At 41.3% G+C, this 22262-nt stretch overlaps 1 protein-coding gene across 1 annotated transcript in view; it reads left to right on the forward strand.

Moving 5' to 3' along the window:
- ptpn23a (protein tyrosine phosphatase, non-receptor type 23, a) overlaps positions 1-20409 on the forward strand; it is a 90309-nt gene extending 69900 nt beyond the window's left edge. Inside the window, exons 20-25 of the mRNA XM_072570035.1 lie at positions 4461-6981; positions 9275-9459; positions 9917-10021; positions 10863-11001; positions 16260-16373; positions 19391-20409. Coding sequence (XP_072426136.1) covers positions 4461-6981; positions 9275-9459; positions 9917-10021; positions 10863-11001; positions 16260-16373; positions 19391-20005 — 3679 coding nt within the window. The 3' untranslated portion in view covers positions 20006-20409. The remainder of the gene's footprint in view (positions 1-4460; positions 6982-9274; positions 9460-9916; positions 10022-10862; positions 11002-16259; positions 16374-19390) is intronic.
- The last annotated feature ends 1853 nt before the right edge of the window (positions 20410-22262 follow it).

Below are 22262 nucleotides of genomic sequence, written 5' to 3' on the forward strand. Positions count from 1 at the left end.
AGGATGGAAGGTTACCTCCCTACAGTCCTCTTGATTTCTGCAATGATGTGACTTACTGTTGCCTCGATGGTGACAGTCATCCTTTGTTTTGCTGGTTGATCAGGTAGACATGTCTTTTCATGCATACATTGTTTCTTCTAAGTTTTTTTGGTTTTTCTATTTTCTGCTTACATAAAGGAGAAAAGATTGCATTCTGTCTGTTGGTTCTGGATATTTCTTCTCCTCTGCTGCTCTTGGCCAATTGACTTTTAATATTCTGGAGCTCAGGCTCTCTGAGGCCTGATGTCAAATAGAATTTCCTTCACTCGAAAGATTCTTGGAGATCCTCAGTCTCGAATGCTCATTATTACTGCTTCAAAAAGCAGTATTATGTCATGCAGCACTTTTGGGGTTTTTAGTTCTAAATCTCTCCAAGTTTTTTTTTCGGTTATAGCAGTCCAACTTTCAGTTTATTGTTCCAAAAAAGAAAGTGGTCTGTTACAATATTCCTGATGTTTTGATGTTGCAAATATTGATCAAGCTTTGAACAGAATGTTTTATTTTAATTGATTTAAATATACTTTGTGCTGTATTATCAAAAACTCTCTACATGTCACAAGTACTTTTTATTCTAATTTTTGACAATTGCTTGATCCTATTCCATTTGCACAACAATACCTATAGCTTCAATTTAATTAGTAAGCTTTCCATGAGATTTGTCACAGCTTCTTAGATGTTCATAAGACCATAAAATGTAGCAGCAGAAGTAGGCCATTCGGCCAATCAAAGTTGCTTCAATAAGATATTTTTCTGTATAACCCTTGATGCCCTTACTAGTTCAGCTTGATTGTATATACTGAGCCAACCCCAACTCCACTGCAATCAAGGATTTCACCAAATTCACTACCCTCTGACAGAAGGTATTCCTCCTCACCTCCATCTTAGCGAGTCATAGAAATGTATAGCACGGAAACAGACTCTTCGGTCCAACTTGTCCATGCCAACCAGATATCCCAACCTAAACTAGTCCCACCTGCCAGCACCCGACCCGTATCCCTCCAAACCCTTCCTATTCATTTACCCATCCAAATGCCTCTTAAATATTGCAATTGTACCAGCCTCCACATCCTCTGGCAGCTCATTCCCTACACATATCACCCTCTGTGTGAAAAAGTTGCCCCTAAGTCTCTTTTTATATCTTTTCCCTCTCACCCTAAACCTATGCCCTCTAGTTCTGGACTCCCCCATCCCAGCGAAAATACTTTGTCCGTTTATCCTATCCATTCCCCTCATAATTTTATAAACCTCTATAAGGTCACCCCTCCACATTCAACGCTCCAGGGAAAACAGCCCCAGCCTATTCAACCTCTCCCTATAGCTCAAATCCTCCAACCCTGGCAGCATCCTTATAAATCTTATCTGAACCCTTTCAAGTTTCACAACCTCTTTCTGATAGGAAGGAGACCAGAATTGCACTCAATATTCCAACAAAGGCCTAAGTAATGTCCTGTAACATGACCTCCCAACTCCTGTACTCAATACTCTGACCAATAAAGGAAAGCCTGTCAAACGTTACCTTCACTATCCTATCTAACTGCGACTCTACTTTCAAGGAGCTATGAACCTGACTCCAAGGTCTCTTTGTTCAGCAACACTCCCTAAGACTTTATCAATAAGTGTATAATTCCTGCTAAGATTTGCTTTCCCAAAATGCAGCATCTCACATTTATCTAAATTAAACCCATCTGCCACTTCTCAGCCCATTGGCCCAGCTAATTAAAATCCTGTTGTAATCTGAGGTAACCTTCGCTGTCCACTACACCTTCAATTTTGGTGTCATGTGCAAAATTACCAACTATATCTCTTATGCTCACATTCAATAAATATACAACCTGTTATTCTGAGATGATGCTCAATGGTCCTAGACTTTCCCACAAGGTGCAACAGTGCTTCCACTTTACCCTGTCAAGCCCTGTAAGAATCTTGTATGTTTCAATAAGGTTAACTCTCATTCCTCTGTATTCCAGCAAGTGAATTTCCAATCTACTGACTTCCTTCTTGTGAATCTTCTCAGAACTGCTCATCCCCATGCCAATGAATCTTTCATTAGATAAAAAAAACTGTTCATAGTATTCCAGTTATAGTCTGGCTAGTTTCTTATTTTTTAAGCAAATCTTCCCCACTTTTATCAGAGTTGATGCTTCAGGTCTGATGACCTTTTTCACGTGTTTTTCCCATTATTAATTCCTCACCCTCATTGTCGAAGCAGCTTATGTTCACTTTGGTTTCAATAAGCTCTTGATACCTGTCTTAATATTACTTGCAAATTTACCCTTAAATTATTTTCTCCAATAGTATTGCAACCTACTTTTTCAAATCTTCAAATGCATGAAGGGCAGAATCTTCTTGATCTATTTTATGATGACTAACTGATCAGCCTTCAGACTACCTATCAGATCGACTTTTATTTTTTCTTACTGATTGACCATTCTTGGACCAGATTTCTTGTTATTGTCAGCATAAATCATAAGTTAGATATTCAAACTGTTAAACCCACATACCAGAATATCAACCCTAACATTATGCGGTTAGAAATCTAATACTTACTTAAACAGGCCAAATCTCATTTGTAATGAGTCTATATTTGATTTTTTTTTCTCTTGTGATACCTCCTTCCTGAATATAGGCTGTGTCTTGCAAATTGAGAAAAATCAATTCCACTCATTAAAATATTGTAAGTGATAAGTTCTTTCAAGTAAGAAAGGAGGCAGCGCATTGGAAACTAATGGCTATTTAGCCCATCATCTTTCATAGGCAATAAGCTAGAATCCTTTGTTAATTAGGTTAAATATATTTCTTGAGGCTGCAGGGATTAAATGGTATGAGGTGAAGTGGAAAATGATATTAAATTGGGTGATCAGCCATAGTCATACTGCATGTTGGAACTGACTTAAAGGGCTGAATGGCCATCTGTTCCTATTGTCTCTGTTTTTCTATCAAAAAAATTAAGTATCAGGCAGAGTCAACATGGTTTTGTGAAAGCAGAATCTTTAAATAATTAGAGTTTTTTGGAGGAAAAACAAGCAGAGTGGATAAATGGGAACCAATGGCTGTGGTGTACTTGAATTTTTACAAGATATTTGATAAGATGCCACATCTGGGGTTTCTGTGAAAGCTTAGAGCACATGGTATAAAGGCTAACACATTGGCATGGTTAAAGGAATTGGTAGCCTACAGGAAACAGAGGGGAAAGATACTTGGGTGTTGTTCAAGTTGGCAAGCTATATCAAGTGGAATGTCATTGAGTGATGGGGCCTCGACTATTTACAATCAATATCAATGACTTGAACGAGAGAATCAAATGTAAGGAAGCTTATGTAGGAAGATATGTTGCCAAGAAAAGGTAAAGGGTCTACAAAGGAATTTAGTCACGTTAAGAGTTGGTAAAAGTTGGCAGGTGGAAAAATGTGAAGTTATCCACTTGTGAAGAAGAAGAGAAAAGTGGGATGTTATTTGACTGGAGAGAAATTACAATGCTGTTGGTACAGAGGATTTGGGTGTCCTGGTGCATGACTTATAAATGTAGGTACAGCAAATGATTAGGAAGGCAGATGGGATGTTGGTATTTATTGCAAGGGAATGGAATGCTGAAGCTTTACAGGGTCTTCATGAGAACATGTCTGGAGTCCTTGGAGTACTATGTTCAGATGTATTTACCTTTTATCTGAGAAAAGGTTTAGATGATAAACTGCGACCAGGAGGTGTTCCCTTTTGTAGGGAATGCTGATTAAAAATAAGAAGATTCCTTTTTAAGACTGGAATGAGAAGAATTTTTTTTCTAAGTGTCAGTAGTATATGGAATTCTTGGCATTTCTTGTTCTATAGACTCTGACAACTTCAGCAGTATAGGGTTTTGCGTTTGATATTTTATCAGTGTGGCAAAGAAGGCTTATGCAAGACTTTGTTGCTCCATAGAGTTGGGCAGTTTGGCTAGGCTAATGTTTCTTCGTGCTTTGTTAGGGCGGCACGGTGGCACAGTGGTTAGCACTGTTGCCTCACAGCACCAGAGATCCGGGTTCAATTCCCGCCTCAGGCAACTGTCTGTGTGGAGTTTGCACATTCTCCCTGTGTCTGCGTGGGTTTCCTCCGGGTGCTCCGGTTTCCTCCCACAGTCCAAAAATGTGCAGGTTAAGTGAATTGACCATGCTAAATTGCCTGTAGTGTTAGGTGAAGAGGTAAATGTAGGGGACTGAGTCTGGGTGGGTTGCCCTTCGGAGGGTCGGTGTGGAGTTGTTGGGCCGAAGGGCCTGTTTCCACACTGTAAGTAATCTAATCTAATCAATATCTTTTCATTAAAAAAATTCTTTGATTACTGTGAAGAAAGACAGATTAATGATAAATAATGTGCAAAATGAACTTGGACAAAGCACAGCACTTCATTATCATAGTGTAAAGCATCACCAAATTTACTTATTTTTCAGGGAATTGAAAAAGAAGCCGCCACCAAGACCAACAGCACCCAAACCTCTGCAGAAAACTTCTGATGCAGAACTTGAATCTTTATCCAGTATTGAAGATATAGATATTCGAACTTTTAATGCAGCTCTTACTTTTAATGATCTTCCCAATGAATTAAAAAGTTTACCACCAAATTCTTTAGCAGCACATATAAGTGGCATGTCTGTAGATAGCACTGGAGTATATCCAATGGAGCCTGTTGTTTTTCCAAGAATGAGGCATTCAGAACCAGAGGCTTTTGCAGCTTCTAGGACTGTTGGTGCTCCGCTACAGCCACCGTTACATGTTCAACAGTTCCCAGACCCTGCCTCAACAACTCGTCACGTGCGTCCATATTTTCATGGTGGAGTGAACCCACCATCAGGTTCAGCTCGTGGGATTGCTCAAGGGCCTTACATGGGAATTAGTCATTCAGGGCCTCCTTCAGTTAGTGGTACAGCTGGTCTACCTGCTCAGAGGATGGGTCCATCTGTGTCCTGCCCAGTACTCCCTCGACATATCTCTGCATCGTCACCACCTCCTCCAGTGTATCCTGCAGTTACCATGATTAGAGAACCCATTCCAGCTCAGTCCCAGTTTATACCTGGCCATTTACCTCCAAGAGGTACTTCACCACAGCACATGCCAAATTCTATGCCTATTCCCTCTTCAGTGGGTCATCCCAGTGCTGTTGGTCCTACTGCATCTTATGGTTTGGGTCAACAAGTTTCTTCAACTGTACCAGTTAACACAGGTTTGCATACACCACCTCCGTCTGTTGGGCCTACACTTGCCTATCCTGGGCAATTCTGTGGTCAGATGCCAGGCGGAAATATTATACCACAACCAAACACTTCAACCACAACAGTGGATAGTATACAGACTCCAATTTCAAGCTTTACACCAGATCCTCATTCAGTGAGTGGGCAATTGAATAGACAGCCAATCTATGATGTTGGAATGACCCAACAGCCCAATATTTCTTTACCAGGTGGGGCTGGTGTTCCTTCTGGACCAGCAATGAGTGCAATTGGACAATATCCGTATCACCCTGGTAGTCACCCATTCAGCCAGCCATCTCAGTCCCAGTTCACTAATGTGCCATCATTTGCTTGTCCTGCCCCAGGGCCACAGCATATGTTCCAGCATCCAAATCAGGTGCACCCAAACCAGGAAGTTCACATTAGGGCACAAATGCATACTCAGCCACCTTACCAAGCTCAGTTTTTACCCCAGACAAGTCTGCAGTTGCAGCCTCAACCAAGACCTCAAAATACTGCGCAGCTTCCACCCCATTCTCCAGTCCCACATCTGGTACAGCCTCAGCCTGAGATGCAGCCACATTTAAGACCTCTTCTGTATCAGCATCCTGCTCAAGACAAAACTGCTGCGCCTGGAATTCCACCTCATTCAGGCAATGTTGTTTATCCAGGCAATCCAAGTAATATTCAACAGCCAGGCCAGAACATTCCTGCTGCAGTAGTTCCACAGTCTCAAAAATGTCATACGTTAGCATCCGCCTCAGAGGCACAACCAATGACATTGCTACCTGGATCCTCAGCTCAAGGGGTCTCCCCCATTCCATTCTCCTCTCCACCCCCTCATCTTCATGCTGGGCCACAACCTGCAATTTTACCAAACCAAGTTGGAGGACCTCCACCTGTCTCAACAGGTCGTCATGCTGCACAATCAATCCAACCTGTGCCAAGTTCAACTGTTGGACAAATACCAGCCAGTGCTCTTGTATCTGGATCTGTACTGCCACCTGCACCAGCTCCTTCCCCACAGCCTGCACAAGGGCAGGTTGGTACTCTTCCTGCTGCAGTATTGCCCACTGCAATGCCTGGATCTACTGTCTTACAACAGAGGCCACCGCCATCTCTTACACCTGGAGCTGCAGGACCTGTTTCTGATGTACCTTTTCAGAGGCAAAACTCTTCAACTGATGACCTTTTGTCATCCAGTCCAGATAGCCAGCATGGAGGGCCCCAGACAACAGTGACTCAGCCTCTTCTCCTGCCTACTAAAGTCGACTCGAAGGAAGGACAAAAACCAAAAGGAATTCAAATCATAGAGAAAGATCCATACGAGAAACCAGAGCATGTAAGAAAGTTGTTGACTGAGTTGGAAAGCTTTAGAAATGTTGTGGACTCCATAGACAGGCCCTCATATGGAACTTTGACTGAGTTGGATTGTAAATGGAAGGACTTGCAAGATGCTCAAGAAAAAGATGTCAGACAGTTGTCAATTGCCGTTGCCCGCTGCTACACCATGAAAAACCGTCATCAGGATATCATGCCTTATGACAAAAATAGGATTATAATCCAGTCAGGAAAGGATGACTACATCAATGCCAGTATGATTGAAGACTTATCCTCTTACTGTCCAAGAATCATAGCGACACAGGCTCCATTGGTGGGAACTGCAGCAGACTTCTGGCTGATGATTTATGAGCAAAAAGTGTCACTCGTGGTAATGCTTGTCTCTGAACAGGAAGTAGAAAAGGTATGACATGATGATGGATATTTGGTCTGATAGAGTAAATTAATACTGATTGAGGAAAAGTGCATGATTTGGGGAAAAGTGTGTTTTCTGCGCTTTTGCCTGGTGTAAGCACCCAAGTAGCCAAGACTCACTGCTACCATTATTTCGCTCTGTTGCAGTGGGTATTTACTACCATGCCTCAAAACCCTGGAGAATATCCTAATTCAAAGAATAAAAATAATTTGGGCTAGGTGATTTTTCCAGTTATTTGTCTGAAGCATGTGCTCAAATTTATTTACCCACTTACCTATCCTAACACTGTCGTAAGTATCCTTTGGGTTTTAATACAATCTGTAAAAAAAAAAACTACGCACTTATGCTGTCAAATTCTTCATTTTATTATAATAGAGCTGGTAAATACATTGGAGTTTTAACTGGCTATAATTCATTGATTCCTTAAGCACTGCTTACATAATTGTATGGATGAGTTTGGTTCAAATTGGATTCCTTCTTGGTTTTTTTTAGTAATGCTGATTAATGTAATAGAGAAAGAAAAAGAAAGATTGGTATTCCTACAGCCACCAGGTAATCTGTGATTCATAGCCAGTTGTTGCACTCTAGCAACCAACAACTAATTTGTGCACAGCAATACACCAAACTTGTTATTAACTTGCACTAACGGGACCAGTAGTGTACCAGTTGATCAAGAGGTTCACATAATCAATGTAAAAACACACAAACTAATACAAACAAATCACTGAAGTAAAATTACAGCTTTACCTTAAATAAAATTTAACAGCAGTGAGCCTCCTCACCCTCACCCGCCCCTCAACTGACTATTTGGACATTGCAGAGATTGCAATAATACAGTAAACTTTTGGTTTGTCAGGCATGTGAGTTTTGCCAGTTCATAAGGCACTGGTTAAAACAAAGCTTGCTGTATAATCATGACCAGATAAACTGTTTCATTGATGGGCGATAAATATCGGTAAGGACTCCATGAGTTCCCTTGCAATTCTTCAACTAGTGGCATACCATCTACGTATTCAACTGAGTAGGCAGATGAGGCCTCTGTCTAATGTCTCACCCAAAGGTCAGCACCTCATATAGTGCAGCAGTTCCTTAGTACTGCACTAGAATGCTAGCCTTGATTTTTGCCCTCCAGCTCTGAGTAGAACTTTGAACAAGAATCTCCTAATTGTGAAGCAAGAATTTTACCAAGTGTGGCTGACACTCTAATGTTAAAGGTCCTTTTCTTTTATTTAGGTATTATTCTCATTCAGTTGCTCATGTGCTCCACTTGTCAAGTTATGACCTGCTCTCAAAAAGATCTGTTGAAATTGTGGGGGGATATCTCTGGCTTTCCAATACTGTATTTTTGCACCATTGAAAAGTTTAATTATGAACTCTAGAGGCTGCAATATCCTTAAACCCAAGAGACATGTGCCTTATGTTCTACTGGAAGAATAGAAGTGCATCACTGAGCACAATTACTCAGGATTAGATGTTTGGTTTGCTTTGTTTTTGCCATGACCATCAACATTTGTGGCCAATAGCACAGTCTAGAACACCAAACCTCCTTTCAATATTAATACAGATGGCATTTTCAAAGCAGTCTCCTCCATTACTCTGCAACGATAGTAGAATTATTTAACTTAACCAATTTTGTGGCCTTTTTGGATTATGTAAATCATGGGCAATATTGTGCTATGGAGTACTGCAAATTAACTATGGCTTTGGTGTTTACCTTTTGGCTCACCACATCCAGCATTAAGTGAATTATATGAACTAAACACAATTGAGAAATTTGATTCCCACTCAAAAATCCTAGCTGATGTTAGCTGGGCTAGTGTTCATGGATTCTAAAGTTGACATTTTGTTTTTGGGTTAGCGAAGAAAAAACAGATCCTTGTTCCTACTCCTGGTTTTTAAATTAATGACTTCTTCCTGAAGCAAGATGCAAGATGAACTGAGGATTGGGTTTAGCTGTGATCAAACAGCTTTCTGATCTTCACAGTGTGAAAAGGATCTTTGAGACTTGTTTCATAAAATAATTGGGATCATTCAGTGTTCTGCCTTTATTCTTCCTTTGGTTATCTATCCAACTATAATGGGATGATTGAAATCAGAATCTCATGGTGGCTAATTGGATCCAGCTGCAGTGTATAGATGCATTGCAGAGAAACCCTTGGCCTTGGATGTAACCTTTTGGATTGAGGTTCTGAATGAGGAATTACAGGATATGTAATTTATGGAGAGAAAATGATTTTGAGCAATGTGTCATTATACATTATTCCATCTCCTCCTGTTGCAGCAAAAGGTAATCCGTTACTTCCCAACAGAGCGAGGCCAGCAAATAGTGCATGGGCCTATCTCTTTGACCCTGACAACACAGAAAATAACACAGACTCATGTGGAGAGGATGATTGGTTTGCAGTATCGAGACCAGAGCCTGAAGCGAACAATCATTCACTTACAGTTTACATCATGGCCGGAACTGTAAGTTTTCTACTTGTTGGTTTATAATTTCTACATTAATCAAATGTTTAAAATATCTAGGAGCCATGTTCACTCCATCATACAGCTTGGGAAAATTCCCATAACACCCCTCCCTCCGTGAGCAGTGGTTGGTAAAATTAAGTTGCACTTAATCATGTACTGGTGGCGAATATGTACTTGGGATGCTACATTTAACTGTGCCATAGTGAGCTGTCAATACATGTTCACTTGTCTTGAAATAAGAGTGATATACTGAATGTTTGCAGGCATCCATGAAAGTAGGCCTCACCTACATTGCATCTACATTAAGGTGCAGTAATTTGAGTATGACGTACTGCATCATATTTTTTGATTGAAGGTCTTTTTTTAAGGTCTTTATGATGCATATTTTGTGTAAAAATCCAAACTTTCATTGGAAATAATAAGCCTGAAATGATGCTTTTGTTTTCTTTTGTAGGGGTTTGCCAGACAGTAAAAGTAATCTGCTGCGTTTTATTCAAGAGGTACATGGACACTACCTGCATCAGCGTCCACTTCATACACCAATTGTTGTGCATTGCAGGTACCCTTGATTACTAACTTCACAAGGATGAAGCATGATTGATTGTGTGTAATACTGTGCAGAAGAATTTAAGTGCCAGTCCTGGACCAGCATGATTGACTCTAACTCTGAAGTAGCCTAGGAAACCACTTACATGTATATTTGGTGCAAATGGCTAAGGCTTTATGGATACAGTGTTAGGTAAGTGGCTACTGTGTGTCTTTATGTCTGCAGTTGGTGCAGAAATCCAAAATGAAAGGAAGATCTTAAAATTCAAGGTGGTCTATTTAGGCGTAAAACATGGTGGCACTTATTCACTGGAAGAATTGTGGAAATTTCCCCCAAAAGGCTGTGAATACTCTGTGCAGTTGAAACTTTGAAGACTAGAGTCAATTTTTTTTCAAGTGTGGGTATCAAGGGGACAAAGACCTGTAAGTATTGAAATAAAGATTACTTATATTATAATTAAATGGCAGCACCGGCTTGAGGGCACTACGTGAAATGTGGACATTCATTGTATTTTAGGCTACACCCTAGGACCAGATTTTTATTTAAATAAAGAGGAAGCCTTGACAATGAGGTTGTAAATACCTCATCAGTTTTAATAGCTGCAACTTTGTGACTCATGCATTCCATAGGTTGATTTGGTTAAACTCCACATGTGCCCCTGAGTCCACTTTGGAAATGGTTGGTAAGATCTCTCACAACCTTGGCTTGACCTATGTCTGTGATCCTTGTGTAGAGTGAAAGCATTAAGCATATAAAATTCCATAGTTGGATGTCGTGTTTTTTGACCCTTAAATTTTGACTTTGTTAGATAACTGACGCTCCAAAATTAAATGTCTAATATTGATTCTTTTAGCTCTGGTGTTAGAAGGACTGGTGCTTTCTGTCTTGTCTATGCTGCTGTACAAGAGGTAGAGGCTGGTAATGGAATCCCTGATGTGCCTCAGATTGTGCGGAAAATGAGACAGCAGAGGAAGCACATGCTCCAAGACAAGGTGAGACAATGAGGAACATGTTCCTGTGACTTGAGTTTGCTGCATTCATATTTGATCCGGATTCTTCAAGCAATACAATATCAAAGTCATCTGTTGAACGTGCAGTGTTTTTAAACAATGTTACGTATTGAGATAGTGAAACACAACTCTGAGTTTTCCTTTATTTGCCTGTTTTGCCTGCATACCTTTCCGTCTCAGCTTTTCCTTTTTGTCGTTCCTCTTCTGGAGGCAGGGAGGTTGGGGGGCTCTGGTAGTTTGGCGCACCATTCCCTACACTGCTGAAGCCAGGCACCAACTCATTAATACCACCTCCTACTGCCACCTCAATCATGACCTCACCTCCCATCACCAAACCTTCATCTCCTAGACCATCCACAACCTCAACCTCAGGGATCTCCCATCCACAGCCTCCAAACTCATTGTCCCAGATCACCATACCACCTGGTTCTACCTCTAACTCAAAATCCTCAAACCTGACTGCCCCGGTCAACCCATTGTTTCTGCTTGCTCCTGCCCTACTGAAGTTGCCTCCTCATATTTCAACTCCGTCCTGTTCCCCTCGGTCCAGGAACTCCCCATGTACATTCGGGATACTACCCACACCATTCACTCCCTCCGTGACTTTTGTTTCCCCGGCCCGCAATGCTTCATCTTCACCCTGGACGTACACTTCCATACGCCATGGTGAGGGCCTCCAAGCCCTCCGTTTCTTCCTCTCCTGCCGATCCAATCAGTACCCCTCCACTGACACACTCATTCGATTGGCAGAAGTGGTTATCACCCTCAACAACTTCTCTTTTGAAGCCTCCCACTTCTTTCTGACCAAAGGGGTGGCCATGGGCACTCGCAGGGGCCCCAACTATGTCTCTTTTTGTCAGATATGTGGAACAGTCTCTCTTCTGCAGTTACACTGGCATCATCCCCCACCTTTTCCTGTTACGTTGATAACTATTGGTGTCACCTTTTTCTCTAATGAGGATGTTGAACAGTTCATCAACTTGACGAACACCTTCCACCCTGACCTTAAGTTCACTTGGACCATCTCAGACACTTCCCTCCCTTTCCTGGACCCCTCCATCTCCGGCAACTGACTCAACACTGACATCTATTTCAAACCCTCGCTGATTCCCACATCTACCTGGTCTACAACCACTCCCGCCCATTAACCTGTAAAAAATGTGATCCCTTACTCCTAGTTCCTCCACCTTCTGACTTATCTCCTCCCAGGAGGAGCAATTCCACTCCAGAATCAACAATGCCCTCCAGTACATTCCCTCCGTTTCCTTCACTTCTGTCCTTGAATCCCACCCCTCCAACTGCAACAAGGATAGAACCCCTGGTTCTCACCTTCCGTCTCACTGATCTCTGGATAGAGTGCATTATCCTCCATCATTTCCGTCAGCTACAATCAGACCCCACCACCAGAGAGAGATTTCCTTTCCCATCCCTAACTGCGTTTCACAGAAGACCATTCCCTCCGTGACACTCTCGTTAGGTCCACCCTCCCTGCAAACCCACCCTACACTCCTGGCACCTTCCCTTGCCACCGCAAGAGGTGTAAAGCCTGTGCCCACACCTCCCCCCTCACTTTCGCCCAAAAGGATCTTTCCACACCTGGCAGAGATTTTCCTGCACATCCACACACCTCATCTACAGTGTCCGTTGCTCTCGATGTGGTCCCCTCTACATCGGGGAGACAGGACAGCAACTTGTGGAATGTTTCAGGGAACATATCTGACACACACGCGCGCGCACACACAACCCTGCCCCATGGAAAAAGGTTTCAACTCCCTCAACCTCATCCCCAACCCCAACCCAGTCCTGGATCGCCAAATCCAAGCCACCTGACGATGTGAGGAAGAACTCCTCATCATCCACCTTGGGACCCCTCAACCATACGACATCAATATTGACTTCACTAGATTCCTCATCTCCCCTCCCTCCATCTCATCTCAGATCCAATCCTCGAACTCTGCACTGCCGTCTTGACCTGTCCTACCTGTCCATCTTTCTTCCCACCTATCTGCTCCACCCTCCCCACTGATCTATCACAATCACCCCCTACCTGCATTACCTTTCCTGCTACCTTCACCTCATCCTCCTATTTATCTCTCAGCCCTAACCGCCCACTCAACATGCCTTGGCTTATGCCGCAAACGTCAACTCTCTCTTGCTCCTCGGATGCCCCTTGACCTGCTTTGCTTTTCTAGTGTCGCACATTTCCATTCTCCACTGGTCATGTCAGTTTTTTAACTTAACTGGGCTGTTATATGGCCAATTATGTAGGTCTCAGATGGTAAGTACTTTAATATGAAATAGATCAGTTGGGCCTATTTAATCAAGAAAGGATCAACAAAATATTACAAATAAAATTTAATCAAATGTGTAGAGATTATTCACCAAAAAAATGGTGCAGACTGTGCCAAGGTAGATATAAACTTGTATTCTAATGTCTGATCTTAGTGTGATGCGTGAGTGGTAATAGACAAACAATTCTTGAGCAATTACGGAACAGATCAACAGCAAATGTGATCTCTCCGCATCCTGCCCCCTACCTCCCTTCAGAAATTAGTTACTCTTAATATTATGATAAATTAAAAGTCCCTAAGGATTGCGATTTTTCATTCTTGATCAAGCTTTGAAACTCCTTTTCATACAGCTCTGACATGGATTGTCTCAACTACTGATCTTTTCCTGGGTCTGTACTTGCCTGGATTCTGATAACCTGCATTGCAGCACTTGCACTCAGGCTCGTTTCCCGTGTTTCTTTTTCACAGACAGTTAGTTTCAGCAATCTAGTAATGATGTGGATATGCCAGTGTTGGACTGGAGTGGATAAAAGTCCAAAATCACATGACACCAGGTTATAGTTCAGGTTTATTTCAAGTCACAAGCTTTTAGAACGCTGCTCCTTTGTCAGATGAAGTCACTTGACAAAGCAACAGCACTCTGAAAGCTTGTCATTTCAGATAGCCTGTAGAATTATAACTTGAGGTCGTATGACTTCTGATTTAATCTAATAATACCACTAGATTTTTCCTGAGATCTGATCTTGTTCAGTTGCACACAGCAAATATTGCTTGTGGATTTCCTTTACCCTCATTCCCCTGCCCTGAACTATTAATTATGCATAGCCTCCAATGAGTCACCACAGTTCCCAAGACTACTTTCAGGTTTAATGCTGTCAATTAGCTGTGTACCAACTCTTCAAACTTGTTGAAAGTTCTGACTGCATAGAGCCATCCAACTGCTCTTCTACCTCAGTTCCCAACTACGTAAATCCATTGTAGCTTGGATTCCTTTTTAGAAGTCCAGCTAAAATGTTTTTGACTTGAGTGGAGCTTGTTTCTTTCTCTATCTTTCATCTTCCCCAACTAATTGTAATGTAGAACTGCTTTTCATATGATCTGTTGAAAATCTTTCAACAAACCTTGCCCGTGTTCCTTGGCAGTATTGAATTTTACTAATATGTCAGAACAGCCAAATGTTATAACCTTGTGGAACTATCTATATGATTGTTAGAATATTCAGGATATTGGCTTGTACAGATTTATTTAAAAATGTGAATGTCATGTTTTGTAATGATGTGATAACCAAAAAAAAAGCAGCTTCATCAGAACAGAAATTGTCATTCCAAGAAATTAAGGTGGTTGATCTAGTTGACAATATCTGCATGTTTTGATTTTACAGTCAGCTAGACAAAGCCATAATCATTGTTTGGAACTTAACATATACTGGAAATGTCATTTGTTGAATGTGAAATTTGGTAATCACCAGCATCAAAGACTCAAGATCCCAGCATATGTTGTTGAACTGATATCTGCCTGGTTCATGGAGAATGATACATATTTGCCTGTACACAGCATTGTACCTTCAGGAAGAGCAGAATATTTTATTTTAGTGATATGGGTATTGTGGGCAGGGGTGGCAGCATTTGTTGTTCCCTGGTTGCACTTGAGAAGATGATTTGGAAAGAAAGATTCTGTGAACGTGGTGAGTTATGGGAAAATTCTGGCTAGTTCCTACTTCTGTCATTTTTCAGTGATGTTTGTTCCTTCCTGAATTCCCAGTGTGCACATGTGGTCACTCTGGCTAAAGTCAATGTTAAGAATTTTTAAATCTCGTATAGCCCCAACTACATTGGTTCTATTATAACGTGGTAATTCCGTTCTCTTGCAATCCAGTGTTGTAAGAAAATCGCGTAATGTCACCACCATTCAAACTAATGGAGCCAGAATTGTGTTATAACCAGTACACACTTTAAAAGTTCATGTTTTAGAAAGAGTCAATTTGTCAATCGTGTTATAGCGAATTCACATTAACGAAAAGCGTGTTATAGCAGAATGACCTGTACGCCAGAACTGCAATCTCTGAATGCTTCAAAAGGTTTTAATTGTGAAGATCCTTTCTAATTTAACAGCCTTCCACCTGCCTTGTGTTATCTGAAAAACATTGTCATTGGTGTACTAACAAGTTCAATTGCCTAAGAGTCAGTTTGTGGCTTAAATATTTTTAAGAGCTGACATATGTTTGAGCAAGTGACATCAACCTTGAAATAATGCTTCACTTTTGTTGTCCTTTATCAGCCTTCTATATAATAGGTGTGTGTAGGTCATTTGCTTAATGTAGTGCCATATGCACATCACACACTGTAAGTGATATAATTAATTTCTCATATTAAAGAACATCACTTCTAATTGCCATTTAATTGGGAGATTTTACACTCGTGCTGTGATACAAAATCTAAAATTAAATTTACTTCTACAGTGATGTTTTGCAGTATTTATTGAAGTCACTGTCGTAGGGAATTCCAATGTAGACTGGTTGTTCATGTCTCCTTTCGATTTCTTCCTCATCTTTTAGAATGCTTGTATGGGTGAACAATGGGCAAAGACAGGATTGGCTTTGGTGAGAGTCCTAACACTGGTCAAATTGTAGCCATTGGAAGTGTCAGCACGCATAGTTTGAGTGCCATGTTGAAGCCAGTTTACATTGACCGTCTCTGTATGCTTTACTGGAGTGCAACATTTAGCTCAACCTTCTTCTGAAACTGACAGCCATCAACCACACAAGAAAATATTATGCTCGAAAGCAATCTTGTGTATTTGAATAATTTACCTATGCAGACTGCTGAAGTTACCTATTAGATCCGAGCAATTTTGTTTGTACGGTTTGTGGGAGGGAAGTCAACATCAAAACATAAAGACGCGCATAGCAGTTGCTGCTTTTCTGATCATTTTTGTGGTCTATCATTTTAGCTCCACCTGAAGTTCTGTTATGAAGCCATTCTTAATCACGTGGAGCTTGTTCTATTGAGGCATGGAGTTACCACGAATTTTTCCAGCAAAATACCGAGCAGTTCATCTCAAAAGGTACTTCATGTTTTTGAAACTCTTAATTTATAGATATTGCCTTAACTCATTCATTTATTTAGAACCATCATCCCAAGTTGCATTGCAAAAACATAATGAAACAAAGTACATCACTGATCCACATAAGGAAAAAAGATGACTAAAAGCTTAGTGAAAGAGAAATTTTAGAGAATATCTTTTTTGTGGAAAAGGAGAAGTCTGGAGGTATAGGAAGGGAATTCCACTTTTAGGCCTCGGGTAGTTAAAAACCAGTCACCCAAGGTACATCCGAGGAATGTTATTACACAAATTTTATCACTGAACTGCACAAGATTTAAGGAAAATATGATCAGGACTCATTTTGAAGGCGTGTTGAATGAAGATGTTGGCAGAGAGATTTGGAAAGGAAATTTCAGACTTTAAGAGCCAGGCAATTGAAGACGCCCACGGTTCGACTGAGGAATGAAAATTGAGATGTTTGAAGCTAGAGTTGGAGTTCAGAGTTCTCTGGTTGTAGGGCTAGTGTATGTGAGCAGGATGAGCCAATGGATGAATTTTAACATTCAGAAATGGATGGGTATGGGTGGGATCAGCTGTTAGAATCTTGAATCTTGACTCGCAACTATTTTCCAAACTGCCCACTTTATGGCTAATGGAGGAGTGTCCAGGGTAGCGATCATCCTACTTCTAGTGAGTGAGCTGGTAATTTATATATTTGCAATAATTATTGCAGTAAGGCTACCATGCACTTGCATTCTGGATTAGTGGTGCTGGAAGAGCGCAGCAGTTCAGGCAGCATCCAAGACAGGAAGGCTGAGAGAAGCTTCGGTGTTGCAGAGGAAGGCGAGGTAGCTGCTAGGAGAAAGCCAAACCAACTTGTATTCTGTTGTGTAGACTATTTCATTTTACATTCTCCAGCGTCATCAAACAGGAATCTGCTTGCTGTCATTTGAGAATGACATCAGTTCATTTCTCCCTGTGAAACAATATATTTTTAAATTAAGTGCTATTACACTTCTACCTGGAGCAGGATTCCTATCTATCCCTCCCTGTCCTGTTAGCATACAGACCATCGTACAGTGATCCTGTGGTGAGATTGGAAGACCAACACAAGAATTTTAAAATTAAGACTTTGACAGAACAGTAGCCAGTGTAGATCAGTGAGCGACAAAGGGTGGTGGCTCGTGTCATGACATTATTGTATCTGGATCCAAAATTGGAAGCATAGAGTTCTGCTCTAGTATTAGAGTTGTTTTACTAAAATGCCATTTTAGTGCAGTATTGAAGGAGTGCTGGACTATATAAGGCCCTACCTTTGGATGAAATAGTAAATCAAGGTTCTGATAGCACTATTTTAACTTGAGTAAAAGATAGTGGTGTGCCACAAGGATTGGTGCTGGGTCCACTACTTTTCATCATTTATGTGAGCATAAGTAATATAGTTAGTAAGTTTGCAGATGACACCAAAATTGGAGGTGCAGTGGACAGTGAAGAAGGTTACCTCAGATTCCAATGGGATCTTGATCAGATGGGCCAATGGGCTGAGAAGTGGTAGATGGGGTTTAATTTAGATAAATGCGCGATGCTGCATTTTGGGAAAGCAAATCTTAATGCGACTTATACGCTTAATGTCAAGGTCCTAGGGAGTGTTGCTGAACAAAGGGACCTTGGAGTGCAGGTTTATAGCTCCTTGAAAGTGGAGTCGCAGGTAGATAGGATAGTGAAGAAGGCGTCTGGTATGTTTTCTTTTATTGGTCAGAGTATTGAGTACAGGAGTTGGGAGGTCATGTTGCAGCTGTACAGGACATTGGTTAGGCCACTTTTGGAATATTGCAATTCTGGTTTCCTTCCTATTGGAAGGATGTTGTGAAACTTGAAAAGGTTCAGAAAAGATTTGCAAGGATGTTGCCTGGATTGGAGGATTTGAGCTATAGGGAGAGATTGTGTTGGCTAGGGCTGTTTTCCCTGGAGGGTCAGAGACTGAGGGGTGACCTTGTAGAGGTTTATAAAATCATGAGGGGCATGGATAGGATAAATAGGATGAGGTGGGGGAAATCCATAACTAGAGGGCATAGATTTAGGGTGAGAAGGGAAAGATATAATAGAGACCTAAGGGGCAACTTTTTCATGCAGAGGGTGGTGTGTGTGTGTGTGGAAATGGCTGCCGGAGGCTGGTACAATTGCCATATTTAAAAGGCATCTGGATGGTTATATGAATAGGAAGTGTTTGGAGGTATATGGGCCGGGCGCTGGCAGGTGGGACTAGATTGGGTTGGGATATCTGGTCGGCATGGGCGGGTTGGACTGAAGGGTCTGTTTCCATGCTGTACATCTCTGACTCTATATTTCAGCTAATAATCTCCTGTGGTTGTACTGGTTGAAAGATAATTAATTAGTCACTTTTGTTTTTTTCCTTCCTGCCTCGGGTGGCTATCTGTGTGGCATTTGCACATTCACCCTGTGTCTTGTGTGGGTTTCCTCTGGATGCTCCGGTTTCCTCCCACAATCCAAAGAGGTGCAGGTCAGGTGAACTGGTAATGCTAAATTGCCCGTAGTGTTAGGTGTTCCTGTTGGGTCAGGGGTAAATATAGGGTAGGGGAAATGCGTCTGGGTGGGTTACTCTTCAGAGAGTCAGTGTGGACTTGTTGGGCCAAAGGGCCTGTTTCCATACTGAAGGGAATCGAATGTAATCTAATCTTTTATTCATTTTAAAGTTTCAAGTGCTTGTTGTCTGCCATCTTTCTAATTTACCTTTGTTAAAATTACATTGCCTCCTGCAGTTGTTTTCTGAATTTCAAAACTCTGAATCTTAACAATTAGTCTCTCTTCCTCTCTCAATCTTTTTGTTTTCAAAACCAAGTTATTGTCACTGAATAACTGCTTGCCATTTATTCATCATCTAGCTGTGTGAACCATTGAGCTACTGTGGGAAAAGGAATGTAACGTTGTAATTATGTAACTGCGAAGAGAACATTTGTTCAATGAGAAAGGCAAGTTATTTCTCTCCCATTCATTCTCATTTATTTTCTGCTCTGCAGGTTTATACCCGCCAGGAATCCCAGGATTTAGTTCTTGGCGGTGACTTACCAATTAGCTCCATCCAGGCCACCATTGCAAAACTCAGCATCAAGACATCTGCTGGGACCATCGGAGATGGCAGACTGACCTCTCAGCCTTCATTTGATCCAAGTTTTGATATCTGGTCTGATTCTCAGACTGACGCCTTACCACTGTCTAACGATTTGCTTCAGCAGGACCTCAAGGTTGAGGTAGCCAGTGCAGTGACAGAACCAACTGTCCCATCACAAATGATGCCATCAAGTCAATCAGGTGTTGAAACAAACAGTGTGAGCTCAGAGAGTTGTGACTCAACCCGAGAGTTGGATGAAATGAAAGTGGGAGATTGTCCAGTTGTTTTACAGCCAGCCTCCACTAACCACGTAACAAATGCAGACAGCAAAACCACTTCACTAGATCTTTTGGCATCCTTAACTGCAGAGACCTTCACGCTGGACACCAATCCCCGGAACAGGCAGAAAATTAGCAAGCACAACTTCTTGCAGCCCCAGGATGGCCAGGGCCTACAGGCTACTCACACAAGTGAAGACCCTTTGAATCTTCTGGATCCATTGTGGACTCTAAATAAAACCTGATTAGCTGGTCTGAGATCTCCCAGGATAAATGGACATGAGTCCTTGGGATTTGGAGATGTGACAGAAAAGGTGACGGAAAACCTGATCAGCCTTTGTTTGAATTTCTGCACAACAGGGACAGATTAAAACTGCAAGCTAGTTTCATGTAAACTGGAAAGAACAGTGCCCAGGCTTGTTTCATAACCAAGTTCTGAATGTACAAACATTTAAGGCTCCTTTCAACCCTAGTATCGGTGCAGATGGTAGTAAATTCTTGCTTACTTGCTTGAGTATATTTAAACCACTGTCTCCCTATTAATCTGGGCCAAAATGCTGTTTCTAGCAGCTGATATTTGTTTACTTGGTTTTGTTATGTTGTGACCAACTCCAGGGGGTATGTTTCAGAAATCTCCCACAAGAATGAAGAAACCTGTGAACCCACTCAGTGCTTATTTTTGCTGTTTGTGTGGTCTGTTTGACCCATAGCTCTACTGCTGGTGCACTTTATGACATTTTGCCCATTACTCATACGGTTGGTCCTTGTTGATCCAGATCCCTTCCTGTTGAGCATCTTCGACATTGTGTCTGTGGTTTTTATTCTTCCCATTACTTAGGTAGTTTTGTACCAGCTAGCTCTGCCTTGCAGTAGATTCTTCATAACTCGTTTGGAGTGTTGTTGGATGATACAGCTTCATTGATTTCCCTCAAGTTTTCTCAAATACTGTTCTTGAACAGTTGTGTATTCTGGTCTGGTTCTATGGCTACTGGTCATCCTACAGTAACTTGCCCAGTCTGTCTCTTTCCTATTTTGAGTCTAGACATAGAGTGTCTGCAGTGTACATTAACAAGTCAGTTTCAAACTTCTGGAGTGGTACTTCCCAATTGATGGATCTGCAGTTTCACTTCACTCATTGGATTAGCAGTTGTGCTGCTTCATTTTGTCAGGTCTGCTGCACAGCAAGGCATTTTTTTTTAAAGAGTGGGGAAACTGTTTAAAGGCAGAAAGAATTTCAGCTGAACTCCACTTGTACCACGAGAGCTAAGCCACAGCTTTTTTTTTCGCAAGTCTACCTGGGACTTGCTTTTATATGAGGGAATGTTCCATGCTGATTACCTCACTGTTGGTTTCTGTGATTTTCAACAGATCAGTGATCTGTCTGTACCATCAGCATTGAAATGTGCAGGATCTTCCAGCGTCATTCCAATGGCTGAGTGGATTATTTATCTGCTCTTCAATGACCTTTACAAGTGATGGTTGTTGCTACCAAGAATCTGTTGTAGTTTTAGTTCCAACTCCTACTGCCCCAGCCTGATTATCATGCAATTGCTGTAGGACCCAAGCTAAACTGTACTGAGACTCAGTACAGTTCCATTGCTTAACTTGCATACATTGGTGGTCCAGGGTTTGCTCAGCTTGTAAGGAGCTCTGGACTTACTCTGGAGCTTTTCTGTTTTTCCACAGTGGCAGATTTGGTAGCTAGTATTGTGCTCCCAAATTCAATGCATTTGAAGTAACATGAATGTTCAGAGGTTTTAAATGTACTATTAAGAGCTATTAGTAAGTCTGCAGAAATTCAGTTGAATGGTTTCCACTTCTGAGTTGTCAGAAACCCAGAATGTTGCTGTGTCCATAACTGAACCTGTAAGTTGGTAGTCACCTGAGAAGAGAAAGAGATCTTTAGGGAAATGTAATACATTTAGGAAAATGTAATTTGGGTAATTGAGTGCTGTTAAATCATTGGCAATGAATATGCAGAATTATCTAAAATCAACTTCAGTTACTATTCTTGTACTAATTAGACTAACTCTTTGATTTGATTTAAGTGTTTGGGAAACATGAATTGGGAAACTCTCTGCATTTCAAATTACACTTTAACCCTCTTGCTATTTCTTCAGTTGTCCAGCAGATGGTCCTCTTTGGACATAAACTGATCATTTTAAGTGTACTTTAAGAATTCTTAAGATTTGGTTTTCCTTTTCCTTGGTCCATTTGTATATGATCTCATACCCTAATGCATTGTGCCTTTTGGTTCTTGTCCTACCCTCAAGGCATTTTTTCCAAAGTCCCCAGTCATGTTAACAATTCCAGTGCAAATATGGAAGCTCAAGTTTAGGTGTGTTAATAATTTCATAAAAGTAAAAAGTAGAAGAAGAATAAGAGTACTTCACCTTTTCATAAATGTCCTGTTTAAATATGGATACAGATGCTTTGATTTGCAGCAAAATGAAATATTGACAGTCAAACGAAGGAAGCAAATCTCAAGATCTGTGCAGCAGT

The sequence above is a fragment of the Chiloscyllium punctatum genome, chromosome 5 (genome assembly GCF_047496795.1).
Source record: "Chiloscyllium punctatum isolate Juve2018m chromosome 5, sChiPun1.3, whole genome shotgun sequence".
In the NCBI taxonomy this organism is placed as follows: domain Eukaryota; kingdom Metazoa; phylum Chordata; class Chondrichthyes; order Orectolobiformes; family Hemiscylliidae; genus Chiloscyllium; species Chiloscyllium punctatum.